Genomic DNA, 27847 nt, shown 5'->3' on the forward strand with positions numbered 1-27847 from the left:
TAAAAAAAAAAAAGAAGTATATACATCCTGAAGTTGAGATATATATTTCAAAAACATATTACCCGTCTACTTTAGCTTGTTCTTAAAATAACAGCTTATAAATATAATTCAAAATCCACTTTTGTCAGATTGTTAGGGCTAAAACCTCGTACAAAAGAATGTTCTCTTTTAAGAAATAGATCATTCTAGTGCTGACCAAACTTGGCGATGCCTTTGCGGAACATAGACGTGCTTGCTGCAAGAAGGGTGAATCACAAAGCAACCAATGGAAATATTTGAACGGGTCACATGATATTTAAATTAGTACACGCGAATGGCGCGAGCTGGAAACCTGATACAGGCAATCTTTTCGTTTATCAAACAGTAGGAACCTGGAAACAGACTTTCCAACGTTTTGTAAGGGCAGACTAAAAAGTTGGATTCGGAAAGATGTCGGGACTCAGAGCGGGCAAGGCCGGTTATGGCAGAGATACACAAACGAAGGTCAGTCAGTATTGAATTTTCTCTAATAAAATATATTGACCTGGGTATAAAAACATTTAAAAAGTGTAATAAAATGTTTTTAGATTTTTATTTTATTTATAAATATTTAATGTTATTATATTTATTTACGCTTTTATCTACACAAACCTGACCACTGCTTTCGTAGTTCTTTAAAACCTTTCCAAGACAAAATAATTATATTCCATTTTTAAACTGATAACTTAAAGCTTTAAAATATTAAAAATAAATTTATTTTAAATGTGGTATTTAGTAAACCTATTGAACATAAATAGTTCGAAAACTGATTTTCAATACTTTGAATTTTACTGCGCACTTTAAATATTTATGTAATAACTCTTCAAGGACGTCAGTGTTGCAGCAGATTGTTGCTGATCTTGGTTAATATATTTTAAAACTTTTATTACTTGCTAGATTACAGTACTCGACCCCCCCCCCCCCCCCCCCACACACACACACAAAAAACACACACCTATCCTTCATTACAGACACGGGCGATGAATTTGTCACATCATCTACTGGGTATTTCAAACTACAAAACTGATAATTCAATCTGAGTCATTAAAACATAGAAGACAGTAGCCAATTAAATGGTGGTCTTTATCTAAACGTTACAGTGTAGACAGTTGTGTGCAGCACAGGAAAAGCTACACGTGCATGCAATGTATACGTCGTAGTACCTACTATCTTACAGACAAATGGCTGTTGTATAATGTGCCTTTGAAAACATGTTCGAATGTAGAGGTGAAAACCCAGGCGTGATGAAGGTTCGTTATCTACAAGTCTTCAGGGTTAGGTTTATGTATCTCGGTAGGTGAGTGCTTCAAGCGGTAGAAGCCACATTGGTTTATTGATAACAGTTTATTAATACACACATGTTGTAGTTAGCAATTTTATGATTCATAGTATTTAATTACTGCTATTTGTACAGATAGAGTTTCAAAGCGGGTTTCTGTGTAAAAAACCCATAATTCGTTAGAATATTTCACTGAAGTACAATACATGTATATGTTTTTTACGTACAAACATATATACAGTAGCATACATACATACAATATATGGATATTCATACATCAGTACATACATACATACATACATACATACAAACATACATACATACATACATACATGCCTCAATAGCTCAGAGCGCATCGTAGTTAGTCTTGCAATTTGCGAGCGATTCGGTGCTACAGGTTCGAGTCCCAGCAACGGCATGGGATAATTTGTGAGTCCAGAAAGGATTTAATTATCTCCTGCGCCAGTGCGTTAATATCTGTGTATGTAACAGTCAACCTCGATGTATACATACATACATACATACATACATACATACATTAATACATACATCATATAACACAAGCCATTGATGTAGCATAGACCTCTACACATGTCATTATTGAGTTGTAAATTAGCATTAAATCTTTCATATTTTACATAATGTGAAACAAATAAAACATAGTAAGTTGCTTTAAAACTGGTTGTCTAACGCAGTTGTTGATTAATAAGCCAGCTCACTTGTTAGTCGGTAGAATAGTGTACAAATACAACTTTGTGAGCACAACACCAAGATTACTGTGTTAACAAACCCATTAAGACATTTTTTTATTAAATATTGTACGGTATTTCTTGTATATAACTTATAAATAACCGTACATACAGTTTCTTCCTCAAGATATTAATTATTGAATATAGAATCGTCAAAAGGTCTTCAACATCAGCTATGATGGCATCGTTGGAACCAGGTTTGCTTCTCCGCAACTCAGTTTTCAGTTTAGTTAGGGAAACATAAAGTTTGAGGGTTCAGGGATTACATTAATGTAAATTCATATGTCTTGTCTTCATGGATTGCTTGGGAGTCATGCCTTTCAGATGAAACTATTTTATCAACGCTCTCAACCTTCCCAATTCATTAGGAATAGATAATAATATTGCCACAAGTAAACACTATCACCACCAGTCAGGGCTGTAGATGCATTTACTCTCTAATTATTTGACCATGAACCTCAATTATGATACGGAACTTCCACAGTTAGTGCAAGGCAACCCGAACCGCGCCAGCAACAGATGTTTATATCTATAAATCTTCATTCTGGCATATTCACCTTGCGTGGATGTTCACCGCCTACTAAGATAAACACTTCGGTCAACGCTGATAAAAACAGAAGGGTCTGAATAGTGAAATCTTTAAAAACATTTCACCAAAAATAGCTCTCGAATACTGCAGCATGGCAACAGTAATTAAACTGTTCAGTCTCGGGTTTATTTGAAACCCATCCTCTTGTTTATTAATGGACAAACATATCTTATAGACGATCTGGCATACAGGATATTTGAACCAAAGTTTAACACAGTCGAGTTGTTGTGGTTAATAATTGTACAATTCAATCATTGTAACCAGATGTTGACACATCAGGTATTTTGGCTAAAATATTTTTTCTGTAAGTAACATGTTACTTTTGTGTAAATAATAAAAAATTTTTTACAAATTGCTGGGTATTCATTGAGGGGTTTATTCTTGTTGGTTTAATAGTGCTCAAATAATATGTATAGTTCTGCTACACGAAACACTTTGTAAAGTTTTTTGTTTATGCTTTTACCATTCACACATGACATTTTCTACTCAGTGCAGTCTTTAGATAACAAATGTTTTGATGTCTGTACAGGTCTAAGCCTCGTTCCATGAAACGATTGTTTTTTTTTTTTTTTTTTTTTTTTTTTTTGAGGTTGTCTGTTGGTAAAATAACTATTGGCTACAAGTACAAATTGGTGTCCAGATTATACACCTGAATGACTGATTTGTACAACTTGCACCAATAATTACCACTTTTTAATTAGTGTATACGGGTTTGTTTATTAACAAAATAACCGAGTCTAATGAACCACGACATGGAAGTAACTTCCAGTTCAAAGGAGATGAACTTTTGACCTTCTGTTCAGTTTCAGTTAAAAGTAATTGCCCCGAACACCAGGCTCTGTTCACTATGATAATCAAAACTAGCAAATCGCCCATTCACAATACCGTTAACCAGGGTTGAAAATTAACATGAAAACCATGGTCGCCAGCAGGGCCAATTGAAGAAAAACATTACTGGCCCTTCTCAGATTCAACTAGCCCTCCAATTATCACACTGGAATTTAACTGCACAGCTAAATTTAAAACTAGAGTGTTTTTTGTAAATAATAACCGTTTGCGTTAAAGAAAACCGATGAATTAACGTTTAACTTTATAATGAATAAAGTAAAAATTCATATAAAAACATGTTATTAAGTGTTAAACCCATACCAAGTCAAATAAAAAATAAAAAATATAAATCCAGTATAAATAAACATGTTTCTTTACAAAGTACCATTAAATTAAACATATTAAATCTCATTTTTAATACAGAGTAAAAGATAATGCAGGCTATGCAAGAGGGATGGAATACACTTTGTGGTGATGCAAGAGGGGTGAAATTCCCAGCAAATGATTTCCTCGGGAGTGGCTGTTCTAGATAGAGATCCATGGAATTATCCACTATTTTGCCAAATGCCCATTCGACTCTGCTTGGAGATACGGCCCTGATCATGTATTATGGTTGTGTCATTCAGATTACCTTGGATGTTCCATCAATTGCCTTGAAACTTGTATCACAAACAAAGAGTTAACGTATGCAGTTTGACGGTAATTTGTATGGGTTTAAAACTTAATAAATTAATATGTTTTTATATGAATTTTATCTTTATTCATTGTTGGCGCTGTCAAAATACAGAACATGTTCTACGTCTTCTGCTGCCAGATCTGTAGTTCGCGCCATTATAGACGCGGTGTGTTTTTTCACATTCGATTCAGTATCAGTGTGTTTCTTTTTTAACCAGTACTATACTCGCCAGACACTAAAATCGATGGTCACCCAACGGACTACCTTTCTAAAATTCTTAGTCGCCTATAGCCAATAAAGGCCGGGCAACTGCTAATTTTCAACCCTGCGTTAACATGTATTTGGTATTTGAGAGAGAGAGAGAGAGAGAGAGAGAGAGAGAGAGAGAGAGAGAGAGAGAGAGAGAGAGAAACGCTATCCTAGTGTAGATAGTTTGGCTTCTTTGGCAGTCTGTTAAGAACGGTATTATTATTAAAGTCGATGCATTGGCCATTTTTGTTTATTACTGAATTATAAATAAAAAATGTATTCACTAATGGTATATTAAACATGATTATTCTACCAACCAACAGTCGTTATTCGATCTTCACCTGAGGAAACTTGAAATTTCAACCAATATTTTGTTGGTCCTTTTACTAGCCTCAATCCGTGTTACTATGCTTTTAATGAAAGCACTGATATATTTAAAGTACATGTACATACACCAAACTGGAAACGCCGTATCATAGCTGATGATGCAGCAACATGAAATCTCAATGCGTTTGATAAGACAGAATTGCGTGTGCTATAGATCTGCTGTAGAGTGGTGAAGATCACAGGAGGTTGTTACAAGTATACACTTGATACTTAAATAAACTCCACATCGACATCACTCTGTACTAGTAGCTCCGACACGCGCCATATCATATCTAAATACGCGAGAAACAGCTGTTGCTGTGGGTAATTATTACTGTAGAACATGTCTATTTTCTTGAGAAACGATTATACCCATCGAAATCATGACAATGTAGGGTTTTCAAGATAGTCGAGCTCGAAGAGTGGCTGAATGCAGCGCAAAGGCGGGGTGGGGTATATTTAAGAGCTGATACAGACATTATTTAAGGAAAAGACCAAGGCCAAAAGTTAAAAAAAAGTTAATGTTTGTTTTATTTAACGACACCACTAGAGCACATTCACATTTATAAAACATCGGCTGTTGGATGTCAAATATTTGGTAATTTGGACATATATTCTTAGAGAGGAAACCCGTTACATATTTCCATTAGTAACGAGGGGTCTTTTATAATCACCATCCCACATACAGGATAATATATACCATGGCCCTTGATGTACCAGTCGTGATGCACCTAATGGCACTGAAGGGCATTGATCCCAGACCGACCGCGCATCAAGCGAGCGCTTTACCAATGGGTTACATCCTGCCGCTTAAAATTGAACATAGACAAACTCCTGAAAATAAATGAATGAATGAATGAATGAGTGTTAACGAATGAATGAATGAATGAATGAATGTTTAACGACACCCCAGCACGAAAAATACATCGGCTATTGGGTGTCAAACTATGGTAATGCAAAGAAATAAAGTGATGATCAACATCAATATAAAAATTCAAGATTTAAACAAAAACACAGTATAAACAACTGTGCAAAAACACAAATATCACAGATAGATACTGAATTTTACTCAAAACTTCAATTTTGTGCTGTATTGGCCATTCTCAAAGAGAATGTTACACCCCTGCACCACGGTGAGGTTACAGTACGCGCAGGGGTTCTCAAAGAGAATGTTACACCCCTGCACCACGGTGAGGTTATAGCACGCGCAGGGGTTCTCAAAGAGAATGTTACACCCCTGCACCACGGTGAGGTTACAGCACGCGCAGGGGTTCTCAAAGAGAATGTTACACCCCTGCACCACGGTGAGGTTACAGCACGCGCAGGGGTTCTCAAAGAGAATGTTACACCCCTGCACCACGGTGAGGTTACAGCACGCGCAGGGGAAAAACGTCCTAGCATAAAAATACTCCTGAAAAAGGCACATCAATAAAAGTTTGGCAATCGTGAAATGAAACAAATTATTGTAAACCAATTATTTTTTAAACAGGCACGCTTGAATTAACAGGTCCCATGCCCCCCCCCCCCCCCCCCCCCGCCCCCCTTAAACCAGCCGTTAATAGAATACAGGCGTATCATTATCCATGCGAGATGCAGCGCAGTAGTAGAGTTTGAGTCTGAGATATAAGATGTCCGTGGATCGATTCTTCCCAGTGGAATCATTGGGTTAGTTCCCTTTCAAACCAATGATGCAACACTAATATTTTAAAGGCCATGGTATGTACTGTCCTAGGAACGAATACATAAATGGCGTCGGCTACTACAATCAAACCTGTGATAAACAGCCACAACAGATAGTATCAAAAAGTGGCCTCTTATGACAGGTGCTCTTTAATACGGGTCAATTTATATTAGCCTATTTGGGAGACTACAAACGTCGTCTCTAAACGCTGGTAGCTGCTAGAGCAGGTTTGACTGTATTTAAAGTAAAACATCAATTCAAAGAAGTAGGAATGAAGCAACCAGCTTCATTTGAGATCGAAATTACAATTCTATCTAGGTGCGAAGTATCAATGTCACTGGTGTGAACGTTAAGATGAAAGTATCCTGATGCAGTTAGCGTTGCAGTTGCAGCTGTTGGGGTTTTGTAGGGTGTTTCATAGCTGAAGAAGAGATCTGTATCCTCCATTTGCTATACTTGTCACTCTTTGTTGTAAAGACACGTACGTACATCAAGGGACCATTAAAAGTATATACACACAACTGTTCTATCACTTAATTTTGATGTTGTTGGCTAGTACGTAGCATTCAGGTACTTTTGACTAAATACGGTTTACCAAAATAAAATTAAATTATATGCATGTCAGCTTAGATAATTATTCAAGAGACATAGCATGTCTTCGGTGATCTACAGCCTAAATTCTGAAATAATTAAGAACTGTATGTCGCATAGACTTTTGTACAGCGAATAACACCGGGTGACCACATCGTACCGGTTAATATTAGTGCATGTGGGTATTTTTGTTTGTTTGGGGGGGGGGGGGGGGGGGGGTCTGGGTTTTTTTTTTTGGGGGGGGGGAGTTCAGAAAAAAACCCCATTAACAAATACAAACAAATATATCACTGTAAATGTTTAGTGTCACATTATGTGACATGTTCTAGAATGAAGGAAACAAACAAAAATAAAATAACAATTTAAAAACAGTTTAGCACATGCCTTAGCTTTTGACATGGTAGTCGTGGAGCCTTGGTGATATAGGAGAACATACTTGGAGCAGTCGCTTCCTGCAGCCTGTGAAAACCTCTGTTATTTGGATACACTCCGTTTATTGTAGATCCAAGCAAACCATGTCTTTTCATCTTCAGAGCTTGTTAGAAAGCTAATTTACTGCATTACTTTCATAATAATTACCTTTTGAAAAAGACATATAATAATTAAATGTCGATGATTTATATTTTATTAACAAGTAATTTCTCACTTTTTGATATACTGCAGTTTCTCTACGCATGGCTCAAACATGTTTACCGTTTCCAATTTGCCACATGCATACCAGCCTAGCAGGGGGTGACGTTAGTACACGCCGCTGGCGCTAAACGTGTGTGAATAAGTGGCGTAACCCTGCTTGGCGTGTTACGGTAACTCGCTGTTATCTCATACGTGCAAGCAGAGTTGAGTTAAACAGACAGCACCATGTGTATAAACATCTAAACACAGAGAACACTGGACAGTTAACTGTTCAACTAAGTTACACATTTATCTAATGTTATAAAGATAGTATGTAACGAACATTTAAGTGTCTGGGAACAGGAAAATTAGGAAAATTAGCAAAACACATGGAAGGAAAAAAAGAAGAAAAGATAAGCATAATGTGCCTACTCCCATACCAAAATTATTCTATCATACGTCGATAATCTATACAACTTTGTTATCACATCTAAAAGGATATTTTTACAAATCTGTGAGCAAAAAGAAAATGTTTCAGTTCAAAAGCAAATAATAAAGAAAATCCAAATCAAAACATGATTAACGTGTCCACATCCATTTACGGTTCAGACACGTTTACCCTGGGCACAGCCTCTGACAAAATTGAAAACCACAAGTCTTTGCTTTTATCGTACAGTTTTAATCTACGTGCGATTGTGTGGCGCATGGATTTTCAAATACCAATGAATTATTGTAGATCCCAAGTATCATGCTAGTATCGAATAACAGGAATTTGAACATAAACTTATTTTCCAGACTTTTAGTTTGTTTTCATTTAGCTGTACTAAAATAAGTGGCATGCTGGTTCTAATATTATTAACGCAATGTCGGAAATGTTCGGCAGTTAGTGCACGGAAAAGACAAATTTGTCACTTGAGCCGTGACGGAATTGTCTCGCACGAGTTGAAAGAACGGTACTACGCGTTTCTCGGAATAAATAAGATAGCAATCGTACTTAGTATTTCAAAACCAACAGCTGCTTTTCTCATTAGCCTGAGCGAACCACCGACATGCTGTGCAGACGAATATCTTGTTGGTACCTACACATTTTTGTTCATGCAGCAATACAAAGGTGTTTAAGGACATTAGGCAGTGTAACGTAGTTTCGGTTACTGCAACTTTCTTTCCACCGTTTCATTACACATAGCTTACATTTTGCATGAATGATTAATATTGGTAAATTCTATGTGTTACTGATTGCCATGATGCTTGTAGGGGGACGGGATTTAGCTCAGTCGGTTGAGTTCTCGCTTGAGGTACTTGCGTCGCAGGATCGAACCACCTCGGTGTATCCTTTCAACTGATTGGGGTTTCTCGTTCCAACCAGTGCACCACAACTGGTCAAAGGCCGTGGTATGTGCTTTCCTGTTTGTGGCAAAGTGCATATAAAAGATCCCTTGCTGCATTAGGAAAAATGTTGCGGGTTTCCTCTGATGACTACGTGTCAGAATTACCAAATGTTTGACATCCAATAGCCGATGATTAATTAATCAATGTGCTCTAGTGATGCTGTTAAACAAAACAAACTCTCTTTTTTTGGTGCTTGTAGGAGTTTGATAATGCCTTGTATGCCAAACTGAAAAGGCACATTCCTAAAAAACAAAACACTAATGATCTTAAGAAGCGCAATGGGCGGGACGGAGATCAGTGGTAAAGTGCTCGTTTACAATGTGCTTTAGTGGAGTCACTAAACAAAACAAACTTTACGATGTGCTTTAGTGGAGTCACTAAACAAAACAAACTTTACGATGTGCTTTAGTGGTATCACTAAACAAAACAAACTTTACAATGTGCTTTAGTGGTGTCACTAAACAAAACAAACTTTACAATGTGCTTTAGTGGTATCACTAAACAAAACAAACTTTACGATGTGCTTTAGTGGAGTCACTAAACAAAACAAACTTTACGATGTGCTTTAGTGGTGTCACTAAACAAAACAAACTTTACAATGTGCTTTAGTGGAGTCACTAAACAAAACAAACTTTACGATGTGCTTTAGTGGAGTCACTAAACAAAACAAACTTTACAATGTGCTTTAGTGGTATCACTAAACAAAACAAACTTTACGATGTGCTTTAGTGGAGTCACTAAACAAAACAAACTTTACAATGTGCTTTTGTGGAGTCACTAAACAAAACAAACTTTACAATGTGCTTTAGTGGTATCATTAAACAAAACAAACTTTACAATGTGCTTTAGTGGTATCATTAAACAAAACAAACTTTACGATGTGCTTTAGTGGTATCATTAAAGAAAACAAACTTTACAATGTGCTTTAGTGGTATCATTAAACAAAACAAACTTCACGATGTGCTTTAGTGGTATCATTAAACAAAACAAACTTTAAGAAACGCATATGAAATTAGCAGTCATATTGAAAATAATCCGTATGACAGTTTGTAAAATTGATTTATTATCGAAAAATAAAACATACTGGTATTCAAAATTTTTAATGTGAAAAAAACAGATTATACTGCAATTCTAAGGCAAAATGTAACAAGTGAAAATCGAGTACAAAACGAGAAAAAAATACTGACTGTGATATTTAATAATAAGCATCAAGATAATGTGGCCACATAGCAGATCAATATTTTCACGAAACACTAACTTTGAGAAACAAAATCATTCAACTTTTTTTCTGAGAGAGAGAGAGAGAGAGAGAGAGAGAGAGAGAGAGAGAGAGAGAGAGAGAGAGAGAGAGAGAGAGAGAGAGAGAGAGAGAGAGAGAGCATAAAACGTGATTTTCTTAAAATTGTTAATTCACACCTTATTACCCTTTGCGTTAGCAGGATAATATAGGTGTGCCACAGTGTTGTTAAAGGTGGGTTGAGGTTAGCGATAATGAATTTACAGGCCCCTCTTATTTCCCAAGCCCTGCGGGACCAAGCTCTTTCAACCATACTACCTATTCTTTATTACGTCCGTTATTTATTAAACGAATAATATAGTTCGCGCCGACATTCCTAATTAAATCTGTTAACAAAGTACAAGTTTGTGTTTTACTGACTTTCGCAAAGATTTGGCGAGATCAGCTGGCTCCGTGCCAGGTTGTTAAAAGATTGTTCAAGGTCTTGACTACGTCAAGGATTCCTTGTCGCTGATAGACGTACCTCTCGTCTGCCGGGCGGGCTCAGATATAGACAAGAAACACTTTCAGCCCTGTTTAAACTACTGACTCAGCTATAAAGCCCGCGAGATAAGCAAAACATGCAAATTGGTACATCTTCTTCAAATTCTGGTTCAATTAGGAGAAATGGCAATTGTTTATTGGGGAAATGCATTCTTGGAATATACTAAAAATAAAGTGCTTATACTAACTTATCCCAGCACCAGTTCAAAGTAGAAACATGAGTAGTATATTTAGTGCTTATATTGAACATCTACTGTCTTAACAAAACAAAACAGGTATACTTATGAAATAGGGTTTTTATGCTAGATTCAAAGTGTGATATAAATATATATTTCAGTTCATGAAATTATTATTTTCATACATCATTTATTGCCATGAAAGTCATTTTTCATTTGAATTAAAAAAAAACCTTTAAGGTAATGCTGACACAGTGGCGTAGGAAGGTGCCAAAACGTGTGTGTGTGGGGGGTGGGGGGTGGGGGGGGTGGGGGCACACTTTTATATTTACACACTGTTACACTATTATAAAGCAAATATAAAGCAAAATATCTGAAAAGTGGGAAGGCATATGCCCCCCTTGCCCCCCCCCCCCCCCCGTTTCCTACGCCAGTGTCACAAATTCCTTTTAAGTACAGGTACATGTTTTATATATTGGGTCATAAGGTTTGCTCCGTTTACCCTCAAACAATAATATATCAACACCCAGACGTTCTGTGGAAATAAGTACTACTATATGTACTGTATATTATGTCTATAACACGAACAACCACCTACCATTTCTGTCATATAGGTATAACGTGACCATGAAAAAAACTTCAACCCAACTGTGTGAACCATAATTTACGGAATGTGAAATCTATATATGTAGGTAGCACTGACAGGTCTATTGTAGAAACGATGTTCTCGCTGTTGTTTTTTATAGTTCAGTTCGTTTACTTTTGCCGTATAGCTGTTTTTCTTTCTAAACATAACGCGATAAATAATTTCAAAAACAGACGGAGCAGAAGTTATTTTTATCGTTGTTTTTGTTTTTGCATCGAAAATGCTGGGATCGAGTTGCACGTCTGATATAAGTATCTATTTTTAGCACAGTTTGGCAGTAAAGAAAAAATAAAAGACATCCCAGTCTCCTTGTGTCTCTTAATCGACTGAGCCTCGTCAGTGTGCGCACTGGGTTATTTTTCGTTCCAGCCAGTGCACCACGACTGGTAAATCAAAGGCCGTGGTATGTGCTATCCATATGTGGGATGGTGTATATAAAAGATCCCTTGCTACTAATGGAAAAATGTAGCGGGTTTTCTGTTTAAGACTATAAGTAAAAAATATCAAATGTTTGACATCCAATAGTCGATGATTAATAAATTAATATGCTCTAGTAGTGTCGTTAAACAAAACAAATAAACTTCCTTTTCAAAAAAATATAAATGTATTGAAAAAATGAGAAGGAAAAAAGAGAGTAAAAAAAGACTATATAATTACGTTGTTAGAGTCTGATGATACTAAGCGTTTCATGTCCACGTATCATACCGGGAGAACGGTCTTATCACAAGAAGATAGCCCACTACTTAAATATTATTCCAAGTCTCGTGAAATATCAATGTTTCGTTTCGGATAACAGCTAAAACTCACCGATTTACGTTGAAAAAAACGCTTGATAATATTATTATGGCCGTGTGTACAAACAAACAAATAACACTAGAACGCGGTAATCATAAATTAAAACAAAACTGTAAACTGTTAACCGGCACTCGTGAGAAGAAGAAGTCGTTTGAAATATATAACACATCAGACTGCATGTCGGCGTCAGTATTAAGAATAATATGAAACGACCAATAAAATGTCCGGAATGTGTCACTTGATATTGTAGCGATAGTGTCGCCATAGTGATAGCTAGCTGAGTTTCTAAAAACCCTAGTTTACAGTTTCTAACCAAGTTCGGTTTGCACGAAAATGGCGAGGTTTTTAAGTTCTGGAAACGAACAGATGGCGAAGTACCATGACTATCGAGCTGTTAAGCATGGGTACGCCAGGGAGATCCAACTAAAGGTAACTGATACGTGTAAAGAATATACACATACTGAAAGAAAAACATTTAGAAAAATTATAATGTTTTTTTTATGAAATGTTTGTGGATTCAGTCAGTTTCAAGAAAACTGATAATGTGTATAAAATATTGTAACTGAATTACAAACAAACAGGGAGATCCAATTAAAGGTAACTGATACGTATAAAGAATATACGCACACTGAAAGAAATACATTTAAAAAAATTAAAATGTTTTTTTTAATTAAATGTTTGTGGATTAAGTTAGCTTCAAGACAACTGATAGTGTGTATAAAATATTGTAATTTACTTTATGTTTTCTGCCTTTTCAGTCACTTTTAGTTTAATTAAAATAATTTAAAATATTACCTTTGGGGAATCGATTGGTTCAAGTTCATTTCCTTTCATTACTCATTTTCAATCAATCTGTAAAATAAATGGATTGAAACTTTTAGTTATTTTACAAATTGACTGATTGGAGACATTGACTGTAACGGTGTTCTTAAGTTCTTAGCCATCAATTAATGCTATTTAAATAGTATAATGCATAATAAAAGACATTTTATACACGAACATCCATGCGTTGATAACGGTAGCCAACTTGTATGAACGGACTATAAGAATACATGGATTGTTATTATCGTTCTCTGACGGGTCTTTCCACCGTATATCATAGCCGATAAATTACAGGCACATTAGGGTCGTTGAGCCGGTGGTATGGTAGCCTTCGCTGTGACCCCACCGATAATTATAGTAAAACTCATTCAAACTCTTCTAGAATGTACTCCTGAACATCTACATTCCACAATGTTTTCGGCAGATCATGATTTCATTTATTGTTGGCCTTGTATCTAATTAAGGTACAGTATGCACGCTGTTTTATCTACTAGTATCTAGGCTTTCTGCTAGGATATTTGGTAATTATTAGTGGCTAGTGAAAGAAACGTCAGTGTTGTGACCGTTGAGCCTATATACTTGAATTGGGGGTGCCAGCACTGGGATGCGATCCCAGTATCTTCCAGCCTTAAGGTCGATGGCTTAACCATTAACTGAGATGAGTTCCGTTGTCAATATCAAGCATTATATTACATTATGACTCCATCAATTTTCCACCACCGAGGGCGTACTTTTTCTATCCCACATAACCTCATATTATGGAGTCTGTTTATCCGTATGGGCTGACGTCATGAAATGGGTCTGTCTTGCATAGGTCGGGATAGGAGAAAATATTTTCTGACGGACTAAAGTGAACGTTTTGCAACCACCTCTTTTACAATACAATTTTAATTTTCATAGTCTCGTTTCACAATGCTGAGAAAACTATTTTCCAGTGCATCGTCAGTAATTTGTTTAACACTGGTTGCATCTTAAAATCATTTTATGCTTTAAAAACACGTTTTGAATACTTAGTTTAAAGATTTTGTGAGACTAGCGTTGATTTACAAAATATATCCAGCTTTTACCAAACCATAGTTCATAAACTTGTGAAAGAAACTTGGTGAAAACCCGTTCTGTTACTTGATATCTGAGATGAACCTGGCCGATTGTGTTAAGGAGGGGATGTTTAGGTTAGGATGGGTCTATAGAGATGCCAAAACAACGTGAATCATCGGGTCGGGATGTGGAATTTTACCAGAGGGATCTAGGGAAGGCAACTTCAATATTTCAAAGAACACTGGAATATTACAACAGGGGGAGATGGGGAGGAGTCTCTGCTTCCAACTTTGGAGATACTGCATTGGCCCCAACAGTTGAAAAGATAATTAATATATAGCTGCTCTCCCCCAAGGAGATGTCATCTTCCGATGGCTATGCATGAATTACATAAAATAAACCAAAACTTGCCCCAGAAACACTCAGCCGGTCAGACTATTATGTTTTTTTTCACTCAAGTATTTTAAATAAATAAATAAATATAATTTCATCATATATTCATATGTTAAACACTGAATATCCGAATCACTTCGAATGCCAGAGGATGATGTGCATAAAAAATGTTTTAAAAATAGTAATAATAACAAGCAAATTTCAGTATATATTCATACGTTAAACACTGGATATATATCCGAGTCACTTTAAATGCCAGGTGGTGATGTGCACCTCCGATTAACCCTCTGGACCCGCGCCTGATCACTGTAGACAGATTTAAACAGCTAGATATGACCACAATGCCGCTACTGATAGACCTGCAGTGTAAACCACTGCTACGAAAACATTCCAGTTCGGTGTGTGGCACGGCTGCTGACTTGGTACCAGCGAGGAAAGATGGCTGCAGGTCTGATCTCTGACCTCACGGAGATGTGTCTCACAACAAAAACAGTTTATCTGGCAGTGGAATTATTTAAAGGTTACCGTTAACAACACATGTTGGTGTTGTTGAATGTTTATGTAAGCCCGTGGTGTTGGCGAACATTGCGAAACAGTATCCCCACAGTCGACGAGTGAACAAAATTTAATCTTACATGCGCTAGGGTAGAGGTTAAAGTTGTGTAAATTAAAAGGGTTATTTCGATCTGAAGACAGAAGTATGTGGCCCAGCATGCTAGTGGTGGAATTGTGTTTGGAATGGAGAAGGGAATAAAATTTAACGTGGTTCATTTGAAATGGATAAAGTTTTGTTTAACGACACCACTCAGCCGCGTTTGCAGGGGTCGAAATCTACACACACACACCCCTGCTCTCGATACATCGGTGGTGTCGTGGTTAAACCATCAGACATAAGGCTGGTAGGTACTGGGCTCGCAGCCCGGTACCGGCTCCCATTCAGAGCGAATTCTCTCTTACTAACCACCAACAATAAACCACTGACCCACTGTCCTGAACAGACAGCCCAGATAGCTGAGATGTGTGCCCAGGGCAGCGTGTTTGAAACGTAATTGGATATAAGGACGAAAATAAGTTGAAATGAATGAATTAATACAGTTTCCAAGGGAGCATGTCTCGAACCCCTAATAACTTTGCTCGCCAGTCTAGATCCCCTGCTAAAATTCCTACACATTATTCACTTGAATATAAAATATTTGATAAAATGACATGCAATCTTCAAAGAAAACACGCTACATTGGCAACAATGTGCCTTTTATATAGACTTTCTCGAAGACAGAACAGCACATGCCACAACCTTTGAAATACTAATTGTGAGGCACTGTTTGGGACGGGGAAAACGCAATGGGTCCGGCGAGGGGGTTCAATCCCACAACCCCACCCCCTCCCCTCAGGTGATCGCTTTACCGAGTGAACTGGATCCAGTTTTCAGATTGATAAAGCCTACGATCTGTTGTAGGTCAAATAAGCTTTCAATCACCGAGTTAAAGTTAAAGTTTGTTTTGTTCATCGGCTACTGGATAGATATAAAAAGATAAAAACTTTATTGCATATAGACACATACGGAACTGGATGCAAAACATATGCACACACAAGGCACAAACACAGATCATACTATTCTAATGACTAAATAAGGACTAATTATGGGCTGGATGTCAAACATTTGGTCATTTGACATATATTCTTACAGAGGAAACCCGCTACATTTTTCTATAAGTAGCATGAGATCTTTTATATTCACAATCCCACGGACTTAGATATACCAATCGTGGTGCACTAGCTGGAACGAGAAATGGGCCTATTGACGGGGATCGATTCCAGACTGATCGCGCATCAGGCGAGCTTTTTACCACTGGGCTACGTCCCACATTGATTGAGCTATTTAAGAGAATTTCTTTGACCTGAATAAAAGGCACGGCGTTTCTCTCCGTTAGTGATAAGTGCACTTGTGTTAAAGAACTATATGAGGATGACACAAACATTACTCTTGCCACTTGTTAATATATAAATGGATTCTCATAAAATCCGATTCTCGTAAACTCTGTCATAAAATCCGACCACGATAGGGTAAGTGTGACTATTCTGAGGTTTTGGCGATAGTAGAGATGATGTTGACCAACAAAGACGTTTTAACAACTGTAATTACAAATTAAATATATTTTTCTAAATAAAATATTAGTGGCTCTATAATAAACGTATTTCTGATCGTCCTAGTGTTTGCACAAGGTCAAACTTAATTTTATTTCCTAATGTATATATATATCGTACGTACATGTACGAAATTACTGGAATACCCTCTCCAGTTTATCTACACATATTAAAGACGATCAAAAACACACTGGATATACAGACACTGATTTTTAAACAAGAAAATATCTTTAAAGCGACATACCCTAGTTTTTAAAAACGCACGTTCGTCTAAGTAGTAATGGTTTATGAAATAAGCTCACGTTATTTTTGATGGTATTTCCCTGTTTAAACATAACAGACTTTAGTTTCTCTCTGTTATAACCATATCCAAATGTGTGTTGCAGATTTGTAGATTATCTAAAGTTAGCGTCCATTTTTACGGGCTGAAACTAGGGTCTGCGCCTTTAATATGTAATGCTGGTCGTTACAAACTTTTATTTGTCGAAAACATCTTACAGTGCAGCAAACTCAGGATAGTCCCTTTAATATTATATGAGTCACCTGTCATAGAAGGCCATACATATGGTGATAACCTCTTCGGTGATTGCACAGCACAGATTTGCAGAAGTATCAAATATCTGGAGAAATAATGGAGATGATGACATATTACACTACACGTACACGGCTTGACTGAAGATATATCCGACTATAGAAGTTATAGTTGTCCGTGATATGTTTTAATTTGCAATAAATGAAAGTGTTAAAGTCAAGAATATATTTTAAACCAAAATAATATCATATTCTATATATTATTGCAATGATATTTTGACCGAATAAAAGTTTGATTGGTAAAGTACAATTTAGATTTCAATTCTTTACTTATATATACAGGTATATATTAACTTAATTTTAAATTATTCTGTATTTTATTGTACACAGTATAGTCAAGTGTATATTTTTGTATCTACTCTTGAGTGAATTTATTTGGAGAGGCCAAGCTGTGAAAGGTTGTGTATTTATTCTGTTTACGCCGAACAGCTGTTTTGGATCACTGTAAACAAATTCTTATACACACGTACAGATGGCCCTTTCCTCATCTGATGGGTAGTCTATATTCGAATCTAATCATTTAAATTCTTATACACACGTACAGATGGCCCTTTCCTCAACTGTTGGGTAGTCTATATTCGGATCTAATCATTTAAATTCTTATACACACGTACAGATGACCCTTTCCTCAACTGTTGGGTAGTCTGCACTCGGATCTAATCATTTAAATTCTTATACACACGTACAGATGGCCCTTTCCTCAACTGATGGGTAGTCTGCACTCGGATCTAATCATTTAAATTCTTATACACACGTACAGATGGCCCTTTCCTCAACTGATGGGTAGTCTATATTCGGATCTAATCATTTAAATTCTTATACACACGTACAGATGGCCCTTTCCTCAACTGATGGGTAGTCTATATTCGGATCTAATCATTTAAATTCTTATACACACGTACAGATGACCCTTTCCTCAACTGATGGGTAGTCTGCACTCGGATCTAATCATTTAAATTCTTATACACACGTACATATGGCCCTTTCCTCAACTGATGGGTAGTCTGCACTCGGATCTAATCATTTAAATTCTTATACACACGTACAGATGGCCCTTTCCTCAACTGATGGGTAGTCTATATTCGGATCTAATCATTTAAATTCTTATACACACGTACAGATGGCCCTTTCCTCAACTGATGGGTAGTCTATATTCGGATCTAATCATTTAAATTCTTATACACACGTACAGATGACCCTTTCCTCAACTGATGGGTAGTCTATATTCGGATCTAATCAGTTAAATTCTTATACACACGTACAGATGGCCATTTCCTCAACTGATGGGTAGTCTGCACTCGGATCTAATCATTTAAATTCTTATACACACGTACAGATAACCCTTTCCTCAACTGATGGGTAGTCTGCACTCGGATCTAATCATTTAAATTCTTATACACACGTACAGATGGCCCTTTCCTCAACTGATGGGTAGTCTGCACTCGGATCTAATCATTTAAATTCTTATACACACGTACAGATGGCCCTTTCCTCAACTGATGGGTAGTCTGCACTCGGATCTAATCATTTAAATTCTCCCGGCATTTGGGGCGAGACGTAGCACAGTGGACAACGCTCGCTTGATGCGCTGTCGGTTTAGGATCAAGCCCCATTGGGCTATTTCTCGTTCTAACTAGTGCACCACGATTGGTGTATCATAGGCCGTGGTATGTGCTATCCTGTGGGATGGTGCATATAAACGATCCTTTGCTACTAATGGAAATATTTAGCGGGTTTCCGCTAAAAGACTATATGTCAAAATTACCAAATGTTTGACATCCAATAACCAATGATAATAAATCAATGTGATCTAGTGGTGTCGTTAAACAGGCATTTATAACAGGAAACTGCTACATTTGCTTTACACGGACCAACATAACACTAGATACATTCCCGTACAACGAAAATTCACAAACTAACACCTATAGTTATAAATGTGATGTAACGAAATAAACTGAATCAAACATGCATACAGTTCTACATCTGAGCGACTCGATTTTCAAAACATATTGTTCCGAAATAATTATATGTGTTGACGGATAATGGTAATATTTATCAATTGCAACTACCAGAAAAATACAAGTACACGGAAATAATCCTTTACACGGAACCCGATATCATACCTAACTTGATTGGTCATACATCTGGTAGGAAGCGGGTTCATATTCCAGCACTGAATCCAACCCATAATGAGGTTTAAAGACTCAAGGGGGAAATATAACATCACGGCACCGACGTCACTCTCCCTACATGCCTCGCTGGTGTAGTGATTAACCCATCGGACGTAAGTTTGGTAGGTACTGGGTTCGCAGCCCGGTACTGTCTCTCACTCAGAGCGAGTCTAACGACTTAGTGTGTAAGTGTAAGACCACTACACCCTCTTTTCTCTTACTAACCACTAACCGGCTGTCCTGGACAGACAGCCCAGATATAATTTTGAGGTGAGTGCCCAGGCCAGCGTGCTTGAACTGTAATTAGATATAGACACAAAAATAAGTTCAAATGAACAAAATCTAACCATTAACATGTCAGTAACAAGTAACCACTGATCCATGTTCTGTACAGACAGGCCAGATAGCTGAGGTGTGTGCCCAGGTCAGCGTGTTTGACCCATCATTGGATATAAGCATAAAAATAAGTTCAAATGAACAAAATCTCTCTCACTAACCATTAACATGTCAGTAACAAGTAACCACTGACCCAAGACCTGGACAGACAGCCCATATATGTTATAACCGCCTGGATGATTTAAATGATTAGACCCGAGTACAAATAATAGCTGATGAGGAGTTCTAGTATGCAATGTCTGCAGTATTTTTGCTAAGCTGCCTAGTTATTTTCTCCGCTCTACCGTTCCTCGCTCATTAACTGTGAATGTTTCCCATGCCCGTGACGTAAACTGAAGCCCTTTGTACATGGCGGTGCTAAGTGGCTCGGCTATATAAGGTGTGGAATCTGGAACTGGTACCTGGCGCTTATAGCTGTTCACTGTGTGAACTATACAGCCGGTCTTTGAGCTAAGGCAGGCCCGTAGGACTGATCTTAAAAGTGGAGGTGGAGTGGGGTGGGGACTAATTTTAATAGGGGATGGAAATTGTGGCGGCGGTGTTCGACAATGCGAGCGCGGCAGGCATGAAGCCAAGCAAGTGGGGTTAGGAAGGAACCACCACAAGACATTGTTCAAATACTGATAACCTTTCTGGCGTGTTTTCCGCTTATTTCCCAAGAATGTTTTTTTTTCACATTTACACCTGAACAAAAATCTTAACAATTTCTTAACGAATATTTTCGGTTAATTTAATGTAATTTGCTTAGCATTTCATATTCGGATCTATGAAATGTCGTTGTAATAAATCTTGTTTTATGAACAAACTGCCAACAATTAAGTACTAAAATGTTACTTTTCAGTAGTAGCGTAAATAGGAAAGGATAACAAATTCATTTTGTTAATTTTAATCAACTTAGCAGATACAGGGAAATCTTTACCCAAAAACAATTTGCCAAAAGGGGGACTTAGTCCCTAGACCCCCTCCCCCCCCCCCCCCCCCCCCCCCCCACTAGGTGTCTGCTGAGATGTGATTTCCCATCGAGGTAGGGAGAAGAGACAAAATCTTATTGTCGGTTTTTCAAGCACTTCTGTCGACAACTAAAATTGCCGACGACGTTGATGGGCTCGTATCAACCCAGTGAAGTGTTCGACTGGATAACCGGTTGCTGTATTCGGCCTGAGCAGGATAAAGCCGATTTATCCTACAATCACTATATGTATTTGTCAAGATATGATGACTAGATACAGTTCTATATATCCGTCACTTGCCAAAAACATAGAAATTTGTCAAGTTATCATATCTTGCCAACATATTCAGTGATTGCAGGATAAATTGTATTATACAAATTCGCCAGACTATATCCATGTGTCGTAGCAGCCTTGATAACTGTGGGGCACTTCACAAAATAAAATATTATGTCCATGTATAGGTTGACATCACCTTGGACAATTCTTGTTCTCTACTTTATCGCATTTGCTTCTCTGCTAATTGGGACGAGACGTAGCCCAGTGGTAAAGCGTTCGCTTGATGCGCGGTCGGTTTGGGATCGATCCCCGTCAGTGAGCCCATTGGGCTATTTCTCGCTCCAGCCAGTGCACCACGACTGGTGCATCAATGACCGTGGTATGTGCTAGCTTGTCTATGGGATGGTGCATATAAAAGATCCCTTGCTGCTAATCGAAAAGAGTAGCCCATGAAGTGGCAACAGCGGGTTTTCTTCCTCAATATCTATGTGGTCCTTAGCCATATATCCGACGCCATATAACCGTAAATAAAATGTGTTGAGTGCGTCGTTAAATAAATCATTTCCTTCCTTCTCTGCTAATTGCCAGCAACATATCATCAAGTTAAGCTTCGAAAACGAGCCATAAGAACATTAGGTTATTAATAACCACGTGGAAAATTAATGCCATAATGAACAAAGATAAGATAAACAGATAAAATTACAGATAATTTGTTTTTACTGCATATAAACATTCCGCATAAGGAACAGGATGCAAACCATGTTACATATACGTACAAACAAGACACAAACAAACACCATTCTATTCTAATGGCTAAATAAGGACTAATTATTGACAATACATACATGTATAAGCGTGAACTAACTTGCATACCGCACCAGCATAGCCTGGAGTTTGGTTTTGCACAATGAATGAATATATAGTTTTCTTACATATTCATACTTGTAAATAGGTAATTATGGTAATTTATATATGCAAACAATTTTACACGTTTCAGTATTATATTTCTTACATGTTGCGATATGATGATATTCATAAGGTATGTTGTCACAGAAAGGTAAACAATACACAACCACAATGTAGCTGTATAGATTATGAATTGTAACAAAATAATAAAGCGGTTATTCATGAATACATGTCAACGCAACGTTTTTAATTTTTCAATCAGCTGTCTTGTGTAGGTTTTAATTTGTCTAACCAGTTTTGGGAATGACGGTCCTCCTGACACCTTACAGCCATTTGTCATGTGCAGAGATACGATTTTCAAAATGTTAATTTTGTCATTCAGATTAGAAATCGCTGGATATAATATTTTACTAAAATATAACTATTAATTAAAAAAAAAAAATGATATCGTAAATTGTGTCGTAGGATCAAATCACCTCAGTGAATTCCCATCCCAATCAGTGAACCACGACTGGTATAGGCTTTGGTATGTGCTGTCCTGTCCTTGGGAATCCACGATCACGTGCTAATGGAAAAATGTAGCGGGTTTCATCTAAGACTAATTGTCAGAATTACCCAATGCTTGACATCCAATAGCTGATGATCAATATCTCAATGTGATCTAGTGGATGTCGTTAAACACTTTTTTTATCTTTTATATTTCCAGATCGATAACTCCTTCGATCCAGAAGAAGCAAAGAGATGTTTAGCGTGGTTGCAGTTCATGACGGGGGAGACGTTCCCCATCGAGCAGACAAACGAACGCTACAAGGTGATGGAAAACTTCTACAAAGCCCTGCGTGATGGGTTCGTCCTTTGCAAGTAAGCTGTGTAAAAACGCAAATTGTCTGTTAAACACACAGGGACCTATTTCACTAAACATCGTAAGTTTACGTCTGCTACTAGCATTTATACCGGTCGTGCGTTTACACGTGTTTGGTGTCTATTTCACGCAGAAAATTGCATCATTACGGAAGATGGAGCATGTTAAAGACAAAAGAAACTGAACTATGTGTATTTTTAACTATATTTGTTGTACTATAATAGTAATAAGAATTGTAGTTTACGTGCAAAACTAGGCCTACGATGTTTTTTTTAAATTGGGCCCAGGCGGCGAAAGGGATAATATACCGGGGGTGGGGGTGGGGGTGGGGGAGGGGGCAGAGTGGCACTTTGCGCGAGGTAGTGGAACATGATTATAGTCTAATTACAAATACAAATATGTTTATTTGGATTGCCGATTATTTCAAATCTATAAACATATTACAATAAAATTTAATATACATATGAATATAGATATACACTCCATCTAAACTTTCCAGTGCTAAATACACTGTACGGGTTACAACTAATTAATATAACACTGATGAACATGCTACGGGTTACATCTAATTAATTATAACATTGATGATCATGTTACATGTTACATCTAATTAATTATATCATTGATGAACATGTTACGGGTTACATCTAATTAATTATAACATTGATGAACATGTTACAGGTTACATCTAATTAATTATATCATTGATGAACATGTTACGGGTTACATCTAATTAATTATAACATTGATGAACGTGTTACGGGTTACATCTAATTAATTATATCATTGATGAACATGTTACGGGTTACATCTAGTTAATTATAACATTGATGAACATGTTACAGGTTACATCTAATTAATTATAACATTGATGAACATGTTACGGGTTACATCTAATTAATTATATCATTGATGAACATGTTACGGGTTACATCTAATTAATTATATCATTGATGAACATGTTACGGGTTACATCTAATTAATTATAACATTGATGAACATGTTACAGGTTACATCTAATTAATTATATCATTGATGAACGTTCTACAACAAATTGCACTGAACAGGCATACATTAAAGGGACAGTCCTGAGTTTACAACCATTGTAAAATGTTTCCGACCATTTGAGCCTTTTTGATGACGTAAGATACACATTAAATACATTTTCTTATTTAAAATATAAGTGTCTGTATTTACAAGGTGTTTGTTGTTGTTGTTCTAATGCTTGTAGTAGCCCAAAACGAATTTTATCTCCCAATAATTTCTTACGTACGAAAAAATATATATCACAAATATATATCACAAACATTAGTAGACAACCGCAAAACACATCTGATATAAAACAGACACTGGTATTCTAAACAAGAAAATGTACTTAGTAGGAAATAGTAGTCGCCAACAAGGCTCTGTTATCGCAAACTCGGGACAGTCCCTTTAAAAATATTTCGTTCGTTGCAGAACAATCAACGTATGCCTGCCAGACTCCATGAAGATGAACTTCCAAAGCAAGACGTTTAACCCTAACTGCAGTGAAGCATTTCGAGCGGCCAGGGAGCGAGAGCGGATCGAACTTTTCGTCCTCAAGTGTCAACAGTACGGAATCCCCGAGGCTAACCTCTTTCAAACGGACTGTCTCTATGAGAGAACTAACCTTTGGCAAGTTTGTGCAACTATCAGAGCTTTAGGAACAGAGGTAGGTCATTCTTTGCTAAATGTGGAGAGAGAGAGAGAGAGAGAGAGAGAGAGAGAGAGAGAGAGAGAGAGAGAGAGAGAGAGAGAGAGAGAGAGAGAGAGAGAGAGAGAGAGAGAGAGAGAGAGAGAGAGAGAGAGAGAGAGAGAGAGAGAGAGAGAGAGAGAGAGAGAGAGAGAGAGAGAGAGAGAGAGAGCGTATCTAGGTCTAAAACAGTACCCTAGTATGTTAATTGCAATTTTCCTTTTTTTCACTAAAACAAAAGTGGCGACTTCTGTTCGTTGGATGTTAATAACTTTCGTTGCATCTTCGAACACTTAAGTGTGTTTCAATAGTTGATCTAAAACCAAATTACATGAATATTTATTTTCCTGTTTATTTTAATCGGCATAAAAATGGAAGGATAACATATTGCTTCACATGCCTTATCTGTGTGGCTGATTTCATACAAGATACTAACCTTTGACTTTGCTAAGTGCTGGATAAAAGTCAGTGTGACCGCCAACTTGAGTTTGTTAATGTGTGTTGCATGAAATACAGAGAGGACAAACAAGTAGCGCAGAGACGGTTTTTCTTTCTAGTGTTTTGCAAATATCACATAAACTCCTTAAACCGTCATGGCACAACAATCGAAGGGGCAGATAATAAAACTGATATATGTATTCCAGTTTAAAATAGAAGCTGCTCATGTTTCACACTTGTTATCAGCGAATGCATTTCAGATATTAACCCTCAAAGAAAGCCATTGATATCCAAAAGCCATGAATATAAATCATGGAATCCTTCATTTTTGCAAGAAAAATATTATCCCTTTCCTGGCAGCATTTAAGATATTTTTCTTGACTTTCCTAATTAAAGCAACACAGCCGCGTGTTGGTTCACCCCAACTCAAACAAATGTTCAATGTTGTTTTTTTCAATATATTTTCCGGAAGAGCATGACTGGATCCCCCCTAAACTTTGCTCGCCATTGAAGACCCCCCCCCCCCCCCCCCCACCCCGCGCAAAAAGACCCGCACACACGCCTACAAGACTACGATTAGAAAAGGTTTTGACGGTGTGTGGATTAACCGATTCTGCTCCCGTACGGTATTTCATTAATATTTTAATTTGATTAAAAAGGTCTACAGTTGGATTTTCATTATATTTAATAATATATAATTATATATTAAAGATCGCATTCCGTCTAATCTGTATAGTTATAACCTATTTTTGCAGTTTGAGTCCCACCCTTCATTCAACGGCCAGAGATGGTGGCCGAGGAAATGTGAAGAAAACAGAAGAAACTTTTCACCGGAAATCCTTAGGGCCAGCGAAGCAGTCATCTCATTGCAATATGGAACAAACAAGGGAGCCAACCAAAGTGGAATGAATTTCGGCAAAAAGAGGATGATCATGAGGGAATGACAACATATATTACACGATGTTAGAATCTGGATGTCAGCTTAGAGTTTTCTGTAAAAAACCAAAAACTTGTTCGTAACGTGGCTAAACTGTCTGTGGAAAGCTTTCCCGAATACGAATGTAATGGCAAGGGATTCAATTTGTGTTCATGAACTGCTCAGGATTATTTTGAAAATACATAGTTCTGTGTAGAGAAGGAAAAAAATACGCCGTCTTGATAACCTGATTAGAAATTTCCGGATTTACAACATACACTGTCATTATTGTCATAAATGAAACCATGTCCTCTGGGGTTTAGTCTCCACTCTCAGATTTATTTAAAGGGAATAGTACACGTGCTGTCACGGAATAATGGAATCTTTATGTTTCATATCTGGATATTTCTAGACAGATGTTGCCAAATGTAAAAAAAAAAAAAAAAAAAAAAAATTATTTGACTTTGGTTTGATGTCGGTCTCTGTCGCTTCAACCGTTGTAGAATGTGTATAGTGTAGTATATTTTACATTAGTTTTGTTTCAGAATGTCTAACAGTTTTCATATAGTCAGTTCCGGTACAAACATAGTTTGTACATCTCCCATAAGGGTCTCATCACTAGATACTTTACCCCATTCTAATTATGGAAGGTCATGATCCAGCTGGAAGGAATGACCTTTCACAGCGTTGAGTCTGTGATTTAGTCATACAAAACATGTCACCAATTTGGATGCTCTTTGCAAGGGTCAGAAGAACGACTCTGTATGGACCAGAATTTCCTCTTTCCATACATGCAGTGTTATCTGTATGATCTGCTTGTGACTTCAGCCTCAGGAGGTCGGCCAAATCCGTCCAAATAATTACATGCAATGTGTTCACGATGCAGATGGACTTCCAGTTAAAAAGCAGCCAATGATGTCATCACTGCCAAACCAAGATTTTTACAAACACAAATAATTTATCAATGAACTTCAATACTTTGATGCCTGTGGTTTTTTTTGCTCACAAGCAGCCTATTGTAAAATTCGTCAGACTTTTGTAAAATAAAATCGTTTATTTATACTTTAAAAAGTTGTTATGTAATTTTTTTTCAATTGTTATTAAAGTTATTATGTTCTTTAAAATTCTTGCCAATATCGATTAACATTGGTTTCTTTAGACACCACAAAATTATTTTGTCTGAAATACGCCAAAAATGCACCAAGTACGAATGCCTATCAAATTACTACTGTTTATGAAACAGTGTTTTATAACTGGTAGCTGTTGGCATCCACATCGACCTCTCTATCAGTAGCGCTGATAATTATTCTCTAGACCGACCAGATAGCTGAGCTTTATATCTATGAACTGATTCTTGAACCGCAGTTGGATATTTCTAGAGGATGAGGTTTATTTCATCCTTTAAACAGATTGCCATATTATGCTTCACAATGTTCCGGCTGACAAGAGCTGGGGTTTTGTTTAACAAGTCTTCTTTTCCATGCACTTTGTTTTATTAAGAATCCAAAGCATCTGTATGTATACATGTGTTTGCAACAATAAGTTAAACGAGATGCAGCATTATGCCATATAGAAGGTTTTACAATATAGAGAGAAGCATTCTTTCTTGTAGGTGTTGCGGATTTATAATTTTTAATTTACACTTTATTTCAAAACGGACTGTTTCAAAACTGATCATATGGAAAAGGAAGAAATCACCCTCCCAAATTTGCATTACAGAGGAAATTTTAATTTGGTTAAATATATAGGTAAAGAAAGTTTTAAGTTGAAAGTAAAGATATGTATCAGAGAGAGAGCGAGAGAGA

General features: G+C 37.0%; 1 protein-coding gene across 2 annotated transcripts; it reads left to right on the forward strand.

The window, feature by feature from the left end:
- The first annotated feature begins 331 nt into the window (after positions 1 to 331).
- LOC121371042 (myophilin-like) lies at positions 332 to 27113 on the forward strand. 2 transcript variants are annotated; one of them, XM_041496662.1, is made up of 4 exons: positions 332 to 483; positions 22819 to 22973; positions 24433 to 24667; positions 25882 to 27113. In XM_041496662.1, the coding sequence occupies exons 1-4, from the start codon at positions 430 to 432 to the stop codon at positions 26068 to 26070; spliced, it is 633 nt and encodes a 210-aa protein (XP_041352596.1). In that variant the 5' UTR covers positions 332 to 429; the 3' UTR covers positions 26071 to 27113. The 2 variants fall into 2 exon arrangements, with proteins under 2 accessions (XP_041352596.1, XP_041352595.1); XM_041496661.1 differs by lacking the exon at positions 332 to 483 and adding an exon at positions 12730 to 12853.
- Positions 27114 to 27847: the final 734 nt, after the last annotated feature.

The sequence above is a fragment of the Gigantopelta aegis genome, chromosome 4 (genome assembly GCF_016097555.1).
Source record: "Gigantopelta aegis isolate Gae_Host chromosome 4, Gae_host_genome, whole genome shotgun sequence".
Taxonomy (NCBI): Eukaryota; Metazoa; Mollusca; class Gastropoda; order Neomphalida; family Peltospiridae; genus Gigantopelta; species Gigantopelta aegis.